At 40.4% G+C, this 14,836-nt stretch overlaps 1 protein-coding gene across 1 annotated transcript; it reads right to left on the bottom strand.

Moving 5' to 3' along the window:
- Window positions 1–531: 531 nt before the first annotated feature.
- Window positions 532–14,410, bottom strand: LOC130744481 (phosphoinositide phospholipase C 6-like). Its single transcript, XM_057596663.1, has 5 exons — window positions 14,202–14,410; window positions 13,847–13,982; window positions 13,532–13,742; window positions 13,172–13,389; window positions 532–894 (listed from the first exon to the last, which is right to left on the bottom strand). The coding sequence occupies exons 1-4, from the start codon at window positions 14,408–14,410 to the stop codon at window positions 13,379–13,381; spliced, it is 567 nt and encodes a 188-aa protein (XP_057452646.1). The 3' UTR covers window positions 532–894; window positions 13,172–13,378.
- Between the last annotated feature and the right edge of the window lie 426 nt (window positions 14,411–14,836).

Raw genomic sequence — 14,836 nt, 5'->3', positions numbered from 1 at the left:
TATCCAAACATAGACTTTTTGTAAAAAGTCACTTGTAGATTGTGGTATGGGAAGTCAATTGGTCCACTTGAGTCTACTTAAAGTTGCTTTTAATTTATCAAAAATAAATGTTTGGAGGATCATGCAACTGACCTTTGTGTAAAAGTCTGGTGGGGAGAAAAGATCAAAGTGTGTTGCACTAAAATCTGACTTCTAGCCATCTCCTTTGTATACCTTTACCTATTGATGGACATGAAAATATTAAATGTCATGAAACAAGCCAATATCCTTCTTCAAAGCAATTACTCACCTTTAATATCTGCTTCACTGACATTGTTCTTTTAGGATCAAACTCTTCTTCATTTGGAAGATTCCCCATCAGAAAGTTAGGCTTTTTCACATAACCACATCCTCCATTTGCTCTGAACATCCCCTGTTGATACCAAGGTGATTTGTCGTACCCCTATCAAAAGAAAACAAAAGTTATATGCCTGAAAGATTATTCTAGGGTGTTTAGATGAGCAGTGAGTACATATTCCAAAGCACGGTAAGTCCAAAATCCAGAAGCTACACTTGATAGCTTCTTCCCCAAAGGGATTATGAGGCGTCCTACCGCAGAATCAAACACATTATTTATCAAAAAAAAGAAAGCCTAAAAGGTTTTTATTCCTACTTTCACATGTATATAAGTATGACTCAACAATATCTTATGATGAATACAAGATTGCACCACAATACATTAAAGAAAAACTGAAAGATGAAACTTATTTTTCGTGGATTGGTCTTAACTTTCTAACCAGCATATTGAATGCCACCATCTGAGCTCCATACATCCACCCTAAATGTGGTTTAAAATTTGACGATTTGACACGTTCTCCTTTAGGATAAACTCTGAGGATATTCTTTTGTGTGAACCTGAAAAGCATAATAATGAATATCAAATCAGATGCTGAGCATCTCTTCAACTACATTAATCTTCAAGTAAATGATGTAAGATCAAGTTTTGATCTAGTAGTACAACTCTATGTTTTGATGATTACAAGTTAACCTTTTGATATGAACAATTGTGGTACTCTAACGTGTTTTTCTGAGTGTGCTATTTACAGGCTCTGACCTCAACTCAATCTCACACAAATCAGAAGCACTGTGTATAAAGGGTAACCCAAGCAACGCTTTCGCATTCACCATGTTCAGTATGAACAGTGGAAAAGCTTCAGAAGTTCTGAAGCTATACAAACTCTGATGTGGACTCAGTCGCTAGAAGCTCTGAAGATCCAGAAGTTCTGATAACCAAGAAACACTGAAGGTTCAGATGTTCTGATGGTGTAGAAGACTCTGAAGATCCAGAAGCTGAATAGTGGAAACTCTGAAGTCCAGAAGCAAGAAACTCTGAAGGCCATGTTCTTCCCTCTGAGTTCAGAATCAGAAGATACAATGGTCAGAGGATCTGTGCTTTCCCTCTAACTCTGATCAACCGGCTTCACAAGTTCCAATATGAAGTATTCCCCTGATCAGAAGTCTCCTAGGTTAAAAGGTCAAGTCGCTATCCAAGTACAAAAGCAAGTGTACCTTCCTGACGACCTACCTAACGTTCTCAGCCACAGCAGAAGCTGGATTTTCCAGAACTGCCCTCCAACGGTAGCATTTCCCATGCAACGCTCAACCCTAATCCTTGGAGTATATATAGAGGCTGAAGATTGAAAGAAGCGGCAAGAAAGAAACACATATACGCGCAAGACATATTCAAAATATTCTAAGCTTTCTTTCATCTGAAATTCATTGTGTTTACTATTAGCTTTTTAGAAGCAAATCTCTTGTAAACAATTCTTTGATAAACAGTTTGTTTTGTTCCTTTAGGAGATCAAGGTTGATCGGATCCTAGAGAAGACTAAGAGAGTGAATCTTAGTGTGAGCTAAGTCAGTGTAATTGTTAGTCACTTGTAGGTTTCAAGTGCAGTTGTAACTCTTACCTGATTAGTGGATTGCCTTCATTCTAAGAAGGAAGAAATCACCTTAACGGGTGGACTGGAGTAGCTTGAGTGATTTATCAAGTGAACCAGGATAAAATCCTTGTGTGCTTTTCTATCTCTTATCTTTAGCACTTAAGTTCTCGAAAGATTTGTCAAAATCTTTAAGGTGGAAGTTTTGTTCTGAAAACGTTATTCAAACCCCCCCCTTTCTACCGTTTTTCATACCTTCAATTGGTATCAGAGCGCAAGTTCTGATTACCACACCTAACAGTGTTCAGTGATCCGGGCCGGTGTGAAAAACAATGGCTGCCACCACCAGTGAAACTCAAAGAGATGGTTACAACGCAAAGCCTCCTATGTTCGATGGTCAAAGGTTCGAATATTGGAAAGATAGACTGGAAAGTTTCTTTCTGGGTTTCGATGCAGATCTCTGGGATATTATTGTGGATGGCTATGAGCGTCCAGTTGATGCAGATGGCAAGAAGATCCCAAGGTCAGAGATGACTGCAGATCAAAAGAAGCTGTACTCACAACATCACAAAGCAAGAGCAATTCTTCTTAGTGCTATTTCCTATGAGGAGTACCAGAAGATTACAGATCGTGAGTTTGCTAAAGGCATTTTTGAATCTCTGAAGATGTCTCATGAAGGAAACAAGAAAGTCAAAGAATCAAAGGCATTGTCTTTGATCCAAAAGTATGAATCCTTCATCATGGAGCCAAATGAGTCCATTGAAGAAATGTTCTCCAGATTTCAATTGCTTGTAGCTGGCATACGACCTCTCAACAAGAGCTACACAACAAAAGATCATGTCATAAGGGTCATCAGGTGTCTTCCTGAAAGTTGGATGCCTTTGGTGACTTCAATAGAGCTCACGAGAGACGTTGAGAATATGAGTTTAGAAGAACTCATCAGCATTTTGAAATGCCATGAGCTGAAACGCTCAGAGATGCAAGATCTGAGGAAAAAGTCCATAGCCTTGAAATCCAAATCTGAAAAGGCTAAGGTTGAGAAGTCAAAGGCTCTTCAAGCTGAAGAAGAAGAATCTGAAGAAGCATCAGAAGATTCTGATGAAGATGAGCTGACTCTGATCTCCAAGAGACTCAACCGCATCTGGAAGCACAGGCAGAGCAAGTTCAAAGGCTCTGGAAAGGCAAAAGGAAAGTATGAGTCCTCAGGCTAGAAGAAGTCTTCAATCAAGGAAGTCACATGTTTTGAGTGCAAAGAATCTGGGCACTACAAAAGTGATTGTCCAAAGTTGAAGAAAGACAAGAAGCCAAAGAAGCACTTCAAGACGAAGAAGAGTCTGATGGTGACATTTGATGAATCAGAGTCAGAGGATGTTGACTCTGATGGTGAAGTCCAAGGACTCATGGCAATTGTCAAAGACAAGGAAGCAGAGTCAAAGGAAGCTGTTGACTCTGACTCAGAATCAGAAGGAGATCCTAACTCAGACGATGAAAATGAGGTATTTGCTTCTTTCTCTACCTCTGAACTGAAACATGCTTTGTCTGATATCATGGATAAGTATAACTCTTTATTGTCTTAGCATAAAAAGTTGAAAAAGAACTTATCTGCTGTCTCCAAGACTCCTTCTGAACATGAGAAAATTATTTCTGATTTGAAAAATGAAAATCATGCTTTGGTAAATTCTAACTCTGTGCTTAAGAACCAGATTGCTAAGTTAGAAGAAATTGTTGCTTGTGATGCCTCTGATTGTAGAAATGAATCTAAGTATGAAAAGTCTTTTCAAAGATTCCTAGCTAAAAGCGTGGATAGAAGCTTAATGGCTTCAATGATCTATGGCGTAAGCAGAAATGGAATGCATGGCATTGGCTATTCTAAACCAATTAGAAATGAGCCTTCTGTGTCTAAAGCTAAATCCTTGTATGAATGCTTTGTTTCCTCTGGTACCATATTGCCTGATCCTGTACCTGCTAAAATTGCTAAAAACCCTCTTAAAAAGGGATCTTTCTCCATGACAAAATATCATGCAAATATTCCTTTAAAATATTATGTTGAGACACCCAAGGTGATCAGAACCTCTGGGGTAACTAACAAAAGAGGACCCAGAAAGTGGGTACCTAAGGACAAGATTATCTATGTTGCAGATATCCTTGATAGCTCCACTGAAACACCAATCATGGTATCTGGACAGTGGATGCTCGCGTCACATGACGGGAGAAAAGCGTATGTTCCGAGAGCTGAAACTTAAGCCTGGAGGCGAAGTTGGCTTCGGAGGAAATGAAAAGGGTAAAATTGTTGGTACTGGTACTATTTGTGTAGATAGTAGTCCATGCATTGACAATGTTTTATTGGTAGACGGCTTAACACATAACTTATTGTCTATAAGTCAATTAGCTGACAAGGGTTATGATGTTATATTCAATCAAAAGTCCTGCCGGGCTGTAAGTCAGATCGATGGCTCTGTTCTGTTTAACAGCAAGAGGAAGAACAACATTTATAAGATCAGATTATCTGAGTTGGAGGCTCAGAATGTGAAGTGCCTTCTGTCTGTTGATGAAGAGCAGTGGGTATGGCATAGACGGTTAGGGCATGCCAGTATGAGAAAGATTTCTCAGCTGAGCAAGCTAAATCTTGTCAGGGGCTTACCCAATCTGAAGTTCGCTTCAGACGCTCTTTGTGAAGCATGTCAGAAAGGCAAATTCACAAAAGTCCCTTTCAAGGCAAAGAATGTTGTCTCAACCTCAAGGCCGTTGGAACTTCTGCATATAGACCTTTTTGGACCAGTGAAAACTGAGTCTATAGGTGGCAAGAGATATGGGATGGTTATCGTTGATGACTATAGCCGCTGGACATGGGTAAAGTTTCTAACCCGCAAGGATGAGTCTCATGCTGTGTTCTCTACCTTCATTGCTCAAGTGCAAAACGAGAAGGCTTGTAGGATTGTGCGTGTCAGAAGTGACCATGGTGGAGAGTTTGAGAATGACAAGTTTGAGAGTCTGTTTGATTCCTATGGAATTGCACATGATTTCTCTTGTCCCAGAACTCCTCAACAAAATGGTGTTGTTGAGAGGAAGAACAGAACTCTTCAGGAGATGGCTAGAACCATGCTCCAAGAAACTGGCATGGCTAAGCACTTTTGGGCAGAGGCAGTAAATACAGCATGTTACATTCAGAACAGAATCTCTGTGAGACCAATTCTGAATAAGACTCCTTATGAATTGTGGAAGAACATAAAACCCAACATTTCTTATTTTCATCCTTTTGGCTGTGTTTGTTATGTTCTCAATACTAAGGATAGATTGCATAAATTTGATGCTAAGTCTTCTAAGTGTCTATTACTTGGTTATTCTGATAGATCTAAAGGTTTTAGATTTTATAATACTGATGCTAAGACTATTGAAGAATTTATTCATGTTAGATTTGATGATAAGCTTGACTCTGACCAGTCAAAGCTAGTTGAAAAGTTTGCAGATTTAAGCATTAATGTTTCTGACAAAGGCAAAGCTCCAGAGGAAGATGAACCAGAGGAAGAAGCTGGTCCCTCTAACTCACAAACTCTGAAGAAGAGCAGAATCACTGCAGCTCACCCTAAGGAATTGATTCTGGGCAACAAAGATGAACCAGTCAGAACCAGATCTGCCTTCAGACCCTCTGAAGAGACCTTGCTGAGTCTGAAAGGATTGGTGTCCTTAATTGAACCCAAGTCCATAGATGAAGCTCTTCAGGACAAGGAGTGGATTCTGGCCATGGAAGAAGAATTGAATCAATTTTCCAAGAACGATGTTTGGAGCTTAGTGAAGAAGCCTGAGAATGTTCATGTTATTGGAACGAAATGGGTATTCAGAAACAAGCTGAATGAGAAAGGAGATGTAGTCAGAAACAAGGCAAGGCTAGTTGCTCAAGGCTACAGCCAGCAGGAAGGAATAGACTACACTGAAACATTTGCTCCGGTAGCAAGACTGGAGGCAATCAGACTGTTGATCTCCTTCTCAGTAAATCACAACATAGTTCTACATCAGATGGACGTAAAGAGTGCCTTCCTAAATGGTTATATCTCAGAGGAAGTCTATGTTCATCAACCCCCAGGTTTTGAAGATGAAAAGAAACCAGACCATGTGTTCAAATTGAAGAAATCACTCTACGGTCTGAAGCAAGCTCCCAGAGCATGGTATGAGAGACTTAGCTCATTCCTTCTGGAGAATGAGTTTGTAAGGGGTAAAGTAGATACAACTCTTTTTTGCAAGACTTATAAAGATGATATCTTAATTGTGCAAATTTATGTTGATGATATTATATTTGGTTCTGCTAATCAATCTCTATGCAAAGAATTTTCTGAGATGATGCAGGCTGAATTTGAGATGAGTATGATGGGAGAATTAAAGTACTTTCTGGGAATACAAGTTGATCAAACACCAGAAGGAACATATATCCATCAGAGCAAGTACACTAAAGAACTTCTGAAGAAGTTCAATATGCTGGAATCTACAGTGGCCAAGACTCCAATGCATCCTACATGCATTTTGGAGAAAGAAGATAAAAGTGGTAAAGTATGTCAGAAGCTCTATCGTGGAATGATAGGTTCACTTCTATACTTAACTGCATCTAGGCCAGACATATTATTTAGTCTTCACTTATGTGCTCGTTTCCAATCAGATCCAAGGGAAACCCACTTAACTGCTGTTAAGAGGATCCTAAGATATCTGAAAGGCACCACTAACCTTGGCTTGATGTATAAGAAAACATCAGAGTATAAGCTTTCAGGTTATTGTGATGCTGATTATGCTGGAGATAGAACAGAGAGAAAAAGTACTTCTGGAAATTGTCAATTTCTGGGAAGCAATCTAGTCTCATGGGCAAGCAAGAGGCAATCAACCATTGCACTATCAACTGCAGAGGCAGAATATATCTCAGCAGCAATATGCAGCACTCAGATGCTCTGGATGAAACATCAGCTGGAGGATTATCAGATCCTTGAGAGCACTATCCCAATCTATTGTGATAACACTGCTGCAATCTCATTGAGTAAGAATCCTATCTTGCATTCAAGGGCAAAGCACATTGAGGTAAAGTATCACTTTATTAGAGATTATGTACAGAAGGGCGTACTTCTTCTGAAGTTTGTTGATACTGACCATCAATGGGCAGATATCTTTACAAAGCCCTTAGCAGAGGATAGATTTAATTTTATTCTGAAAAATCTAAACATGGACTTTTGTCCAGAGTGAAGATGGATCAGAACCTCTGACTATGATACTTCTTGATCAGAAGATGTCTAGTCCAGAAGGTAACTCAATCAGAGTGTGTGTGCCCACTGGTACTGACTCTGAAGCTGAGACAACAACACGTGTGTCAGAATTTCTGATGCATAATTCCTTGTGCCCGTGTGACAGTCTGTTATGATTGCGTGTAGATATGCTTATCTCCTGTGTGTGATTGTGTATTTTACTGTTACTATCTATCTTTAATTTTCAACCGTTGATCTTAAAGTGCTTTTTGAATCAACAACGGTTATTTGATAAAACCCACTATACACACACGTTCTCGTTCACTTCCGGTTTTCACTCTCGCACTCTCTGCTTTTCAAAACCGCCTCTTTCTTGATTTCTCTCTCGATCTCTCTTCATCCTTCAAACTTCATCTTCTACCTCAAACCTTCAACCTCTTCAAAATGGTGAGACAAACCAGAAGATCTACTGCAGATGCACCTCAGTTCCCTCACATGGTAGTTGGTTTGGCAACGGGTCAAAGGGGCTCTGAGAACCCGGCACAAGAACAAGTTCAAGCTCAAGAGCAGATTGTTCCAATTGCAGAACGGGGCTGTGCCGTTCACTGCGTATTTGCTCCTGAGGAACTCCAAGTCCTGGCAGAATGGAGATTCGACCTCGACAACCTGGCTGCAAATGGGTTTGATCTTCGTCCTGAAGTCCAAGCTCAAGGTTGGGGAAACTACTTCAACCGACTTCGAGGACCGGTGTATGAGAAGCTGGTCAAGGAATTCTGGAAGCACGCCGACTGCGATGATACTCAAGTGGTATCTCATATTCTTGGCAGGAAGATCATCATCACGGAGAAGTCATTCGTGAATCTGCTAGGTGCAGACACTGCTTATGGGTTTCGATTCCAATTCACTGAGTCAAAGCTGAAACCCAGCACCAAAGACAAAACCAACCAGGCCCTGTACACCACTTTCAAACCGGGCAAGACAAGTTACAAGGTGATGGACCTTCACCCCAAACTCAGGATCTGGCACAAGATCCTGCTCAACTGCATCAATCAGAGATCGAAGGGCAGTTCCCCAGATTACATCAACTTCAACCAGAAGGCGATGCTGTTTTTCATTCAAGACAAGAGGAAGATCTGCCTTCCCTACTTCCTGTTCTCCTACTTGAAGGAGTGTATCCGGAAGTCTAGGACTACTGCCTCAATCAAGTCAGCAATCAAGTATATCCCATTTGGGAGACTGCTGTCTGATCTCTTCATTGAGAGTGGCCTCATTCAAGACCTGATCAATGCTGGTTGCACAGAGGACTTGAGCACAATTGTCAGCGATGTCTTCACTGCCAACTCTCTGAAGAAGATGGGTTTGGTCCAGAAGAAGATTGCTCCTGCTCATGAAGACACATCTTCTGAGATCAGAGGAAGAAGGATGCCTCTGAATGACTACCCACTGTGGACTCAAGCAGACAATCCTGAAGCCATCAGATGCTATGTTGAAGACCTCAGGGCTCAAGGATTCGAGATTGATCTTGATGATTTCTTCAGCAGACTGCCGCCAGCTCCAGAGTTTCCTTCTCCTCCCAAGAAGAAAGCTCAGAGGAAGATGGTTCTGGAAGAATCCTCTGAAGAATCTGATGTCCCTCTGGTCAAGAAGACAAAGAGAAAGCCTGATGATGGTGATGATAGTGATAGTGAGGATGGTCCTCCAAAGAAGAAGCAGAAGAAGGTCAGAATCGTGGTGAAGCCTACTCGGGTGGAACCAGCTGCTGCAGTGGTCAGAAGGACTGAACCTCCTGCCAGAGTGACTCGATCATCAGCACATTCAAGTAAGCCTGCACTTGCTTCTGATGATGATTTGAATTTATTTGATGCACTTCCTATTTCTGCCTTGCTTCAACACTCCTCAAATCCCCTCACTCCTATTCCTGAATCCCAACCAGCCGCACAAACCACCTCTCCACCACATTCCCCACGATCCTCCTTCTTTCAACCTTCTCCTACCGAAGCACCTCTCTGGAATTTGCTTCAGAACCCAACCTCTAGGTCAGAAGATCCAACCTCTCTCCTTACCATTCCGTACGACCCATTATCTTCTGAACCCATCATCCATGACCAACCAGAGCCCAACCAAACAGAACCACAACCCAGAACGTCTGATCACTCTGCTCCCAGAGCATCAGCACGTCCTGCTGCCAGAACCACGGATACAGACTCTTCAACAGCCTTTACACCTGTATCCTTCCCAATCAATGTTGTTGATTCTTCTCCCTCCAATAACTCTGAATCAATTAGAAAATTCATGGAGGTTAGAAAAGAGAAGGTGTCTGCCTTGGAAGAGTATTACCTTACCTGTCCAAGCCCTAGGAGATATCCTGGCCCTAGACCTGAACGTCTAGTTGACCCAGATGAACCTATCTTGGCCAATCCTATCCAAGAGGCAGACCCCTTAGTTCAACAAGCTCACCCTGTCCCTGACCAACAAGAGCCCATTCAACCAGACCCTGAACCCGAACAATCAGTGTCTAACCAATCCTCGGTTAGATCACCTCACCCTCTGGTTGAAACTTCAGACCCTCACCTTGGAACCTCTGAACCCAATGCTCCCATGATTAACATTGGTTCTCCACAAGGTGCCTCTGAAGCTCATAGCAGCAATCACCCAGCCTCTCCTGCACCCAACCTCTCCATAATTCCCTATACTCACCTTCAACCCACATCTCTCTCTGAGTGCATCAATATCTTCTATCATGAAGCCTCCTTGAGGCTCCGCAATGTGCACGGTCAGACTGATCTCAGTGAGAATGCTGAAAATGTGGCTGATGAGTGGAACAATCTGAGCACTTGGCTAGTGGCTCAAGTTCCGATTATGATGCAGCCCCTGCATGCAGAGGGCAGTCAGAGCATTGAGGCTGCAAAGCAAAGGTTTGCTAGAAGGGTGGCTCTTCATGAACTAGAACAGAGAAATAAGCTTCTTGAAGCTATTGAAGAAGCCAAGAGAAAGAAAGAACAAGCAGAAGAAGCTGCACGTCAAGCAGCAGCTCAAGCTGAACAAGCCAGACTTGAGGCAGAGCGACTTGAAGCTGAGGCTGAAGCTCTTAGATGCCAAGCACTTGCACCAGTTGTGTTTACTCCTGCTGCTTCTGCTTCCATTCCAGATCCTCAAGCTGCTCAGAATGTTCCTTCCAGTTCTACTCAGACAAGCTCATCCAGACTCGACATCATGGAACAATGTCTTGACACTCATGAATCCATGCTGATTGAGATGAAGCACATGATGATGGAACTTCTGCGACGCACTGACAAACCTTAGTTTTAGGATCTCTTCTTTTTCTTCTTTTTCGTTACCTTTGTTTTTCCTTTGTTAAACTCTGTTTCTTTTTATTTATTTATTCTCTTTTGTTCGTTTGTGATTATATATGCATAACTATATACTTATGTCACATATGTTTGCTAAACTCGTTTTATTCATAATTGTTTTGTGTTTACATCATATTTCTTTCCATCATATAATCTAGAATGGAGGATCTCTCCTCATTCTTCTGCACTCCTGGCGCTGCTCTGACCTATCCTTCTCCAGACGCTCCAGTACATGCTGGATGTTGCTGAGCCTGATCTTTAGCTCATCCCTCTCCAGAATCTCTTCTGAAGTCTTGAGCTTCTCTTCCAAACTCTCTTTCTCTTCCAGCAGCTTGAGTTCAAGCCGGCTGAGTTCTTGCACCTCCTCCACGAAGGCAAGAAATTCCTTCAGGTCTCTCTCCAACTCTGGACGCAGGTCCTCTTCCAGCAGTGTCCGTGTCAGCTCCGCGATGGTAGTTGCACCCTCTGGATGCCTGATGTTCAGGAACAGGTCCTCTTCAAAGGCCTTCTTCCTCAGCTCTTCTAGTGCTACGTTGTATGATGCCGATTTTTTTTACTGAAAATTATTCGAGGTGTGAAGCTTACCTTTCTCTCCAACGCTTTTTATAGGCTTCACTTTCTCTCTGAAAGTTAATGCTCTTACAGTTTCTCGAGGTTAAGTTCTTGGTAACTGACCCTTCTATTTACTCACTTGACCGGTGGTAAACGTTCATCCCTTGCATTAACTCTTCTATTTATTTTCGCCTAACTCTGATTCTTACATCGTTTTCATTTTCTTTTAAACTTAGACCTTCTCTAAGGGGGAGTACCTTGTACTTCAAGCTAAGTTTTTCACACCCCAAGCTTTTTGCTTATGACAAAAAGGGGGAGTAAACCCAGTTTTTGATTTGTAAGATGTGTTAGTGTGACTTATTTTTCTTTTGGAGATTTTAAGAGTTCCACCTTCATGACCATAGATGTGTCACTGGGCAAATACAAGGAATACATTTCACTTCTTCTGAAGTGATTCTAAGTTGACTCTGATACCCAAGACTCTGATACCTTGTCCATGACTCTGATCACTTATGCGCTCTGATTATTCGTTTTTCATCTATGTCATAAGCTTTTCACTCTGAACTCTTATATTTTTTAGCTCAGAATCTAGACTTTACTAACGTTTTCATCAAGTATTAGATTCAGGGGGAGCTAAGCTCAGAATCAAGCAGTGACTTGAATTCAGAATGAGCAAGATAAACTATTCACATCAGGATAAGTCTTATTCTATATCTCTAAACTCTGAGTGAATTCAGTTTAATGTTTAAGAATTGTTCATCAAAAATCTTAGTTTTGTCATCATCAAAAAGGGGGAGATTGTAAGATCAAGTTTTGATCTAGTAGTACAACTCTATGTTTTGATGATTACAAGTTAACCTTTTGATATGAACAATTGTGGTACTCTAACGTGTTTTTCTGAGTGTGCTATTTACAGGCTCTGACCTCAACTCAATCTCACACAAATCAGAAGCACTGTGTATAAAGGGTAACCCAAGCAACGCTTTCGCATTCACCATGTTCAGTATGAACAGTGGAAAAGCTTTAGAAGTTCTGAAGCTATACAAACTCTGATGTGGACTCAGTCGCTAGAAGCTCTGAAGATCCAGAAGTTCTGATAACCAAGAAACACTGAAGGTTCAGATGTTCTGATGGTGTAGAAGACTCTGAAGATCCAGAAGCTGAATAGTGGAAACTCTGAAGTCCAGAAGCAAGAAACTCTGAAGGCCATGTTCTTCCCTCTGAGTTCAGAATCAGAAGATACAATGGTCAGAGGATCTGTGCTTTCCCTCTGACTCTGATCAACCGGCTTCACAAGTTCCAATATGAAGTATTCCCCTGATCAGAAGTCTCCTAGGTTAAAAGGTCAAGTCGCTATCCAAGTACAAAAGCAAGTGTACCTTCCTGACGACCTACCTAACGTTCTCAGCCACAGCAGAAGCTGGATTTTCCAGAACTGCCCTCCAACGGTAGCATTTCCCATGCAACGCTCAACCCTAATCCTTGGAGTATATATAGAGGCTGAAGATTGAAAGAAGCGGCAAGAAAGAAACACATATACGCGCAAGACATATTCAAAATATTCTAAGCTTTCTTTCATCTGAAATTCATTGTGTTTACTATTAGCTTTTTAGAAGCAAATCTCTTGTAAACAATTCTTTGATAAACAGTTTGTTTAGTTCCTTTAGGAGATCAAGGTTGATCGGATCCTAGAGAAGACTAAGAGAGTGAATCTTAGTGTGAGCTAAGTCAGTGTAATTGTTAGTCACTTGTAGGTTTCAAGTGCAGTTGTAACTCTTACCTGATTAGTGGATTGCCTTCATTCTAAGAAGGAAGAAATCACCTTAACGGGTGGACTGGAGTAGCTTGAGTGATTTATCAAGTGAACCAGGATAAAATCCTTGTGTGCTTTTCTATCTCTTATCTTTAGCACTTAAGTTCTCGAAAGATTTGTCAAAATCTTTAAGGTGGAAGTTTTGTTCTGAAAACGTTATTCAAACCCCCCCCTTTCTACCGTTTTTCATACCTTCAAATGATTCCAAAGGCAGAACTAATTATGGGATGAAGCTTATATGAATAGCTTTTAATTGCTAGGATTGATTATGTGGGGAAAAAACTTGATCCAAACATGCTATATAAGTTTGATACGCACCTAAAGAGGTCTGCTCCAAGAGATTCAAAAGCACTTTTGAGTTTCTTCTCACTTAAACTCAGCCTTTTCACTTTATCTTCAACTTTCAGTCGATCCTTCATAGGCCCTTTTGAATACCCACAATGGATTGTAATTAGGTGTTTGTATTCAGGTGCACCTTTCTCATTTGCTTTGTTATCACATGCATTCGTATCTTCCTTATCTTCATCACTTACATTCTTCCATCCATGAGAAAACATAAATACCCATCAAATAAGGGTGTGCTTAGTTAAATAACTTAATTAAGCGTTTATGTCAATAAATGTGTATGACTATGGAAAGGTAGACATATCATATGTGTTCCTCTCACCTTGTCTTCACTTTTTAGTTTAGCCATAGAATCTGACAATTCTTGTTCACTTGGTTCTTCATCTGAAGATTCACTTCCATTTGATATCTCAGATTGTAAATATTCCTTTGGTGTTTTGGTTGATATAATTATCCTATTTTTCAATGATTCAGGAGAGGGGAATTCAGTCAAATAATCTATCTGAGGATAATAAAGCATTTCTTCAAATATTTGAGTTGCCATCTGCAAAATAGAAAAAAAATAGCATGATGGAAAAGCTACAACAAACTGGGCATATATATTAAACTAAGTGCTTTCTTTTCTGTTTTAGGGGGATGAGTGCCGACTTGTGTAAATTTAGCCTGAAGTTTTGATGTTAGATGGTCTTCCAGAGTTAGAATCACTGGAAAATCTGATTTGACAAATGCATATTCCTTAATGGACTCCAAACATTTGGTTAGGGAGACTGGAGTGGTAAGTGTCCTGCATTAATTCATAAAACAAAGTTAGGAGACCACAACATATAAGAAAGCAATATAAACTTATATCATGTTAGAAACTACTCAGAGTAACTTCAACTCAAAATTGATTTTGACTTTAGAATCAATTGTAGAAGATTTTCAAACATGCAATTAATGTTTTCTTCTTCCTCTATTAACAACTCTAAGATGAGACTTTAATAACCAGTTAGTAGTCTAGTACCTTCCACCAACAACTTTAATACCATCTTGAGATGAAGATGTCCATAAATCTAGTTCAATTACTCGTACACCTTGGTGCAAAGCTTCAATAATTGGCTCATCACTGCTCTCGCTGGTTAGTTGATTCCCAGTTAGGTAGGAATTGTGTCCTGTGTACATGAAATAATGTGACATGGGAGCGTTCATATCATGATATTCCTGGAATGACATATCATCTATACATTGTCAGGAAGAAAAACCATTTATCTTTGATATCAGTACTCACTTCTCAGAGTAAATTTATACAAATTTATTTATAGAGGCCCAAAGCCAAGTAGAGAAGCCACTAATACAAAAATTGATCACGTGACACCCATCAACAAACATATATAGATAATAAAAACTAAATTTCCATGAGTAGAATTTAATATAAGAAAATAATTTGTAAACATTTGTATGCAAACATTCAACACATACACTTAGAGTGGGAAAAGATGAGAGAAGGGAGAAATAATAAAAATGATATATATGATCGAAATTGTTACTTGGAGATACACTTTTAAGCATTATTCGATCGACACACAGTCAAGCAGAAGTTAAGAACCACCGTTAATGTTTGTGGTGGTTAAAGTCTATCGCTAAACTGTGTTTCTATTG

The sequence above is a fragment of the Lotus japonicus genome, chromosome 3 (genome assembly GCF_012489685.1).
Source record: "Lotus japonicus ecotype B-129 chromosome 3, LjGifu_v1.2".
NCBI classification, from domain to species: Eukaryota; Viridiplantae; Streptophyta; class Magnoliopsida; order Fabales; family Fabaceae; genus Lotus; species Lotus japonicus.
The sequence above is the reverse complement of the archived record's forward strand: the minus strand, read 5'-3'. Positions and strand labels throughout refer to the sequence as shown.

What these genes read in the sequence shown, in the direction of transcription:
- LOC130744481 (XM_057596663.1), bottom strand. Translation starts at nt 14,410, where the DNA reads ATGTCATTCCAGGAATATCATGATATGAACGCTCCCATGTCACATTAT. An exon ending in ATTAAAGTTGTTGGTGGAAG is followed by an intron (nt 13,983 to 14,201) that starts GTACTAGACTAC and finishes GAATTAATGCAG; the next exon opens with GACACTTACCACTCCAGTCT. An exon ending in TTCAGGCTAAATTTACACAA is followed by an intron (nt 13,743 to 13,846) that starts GTCGGCACTCAT and finishes TCTATTTTGCAG; the next exon opens with ATGGCAACTCAAATATTTGA.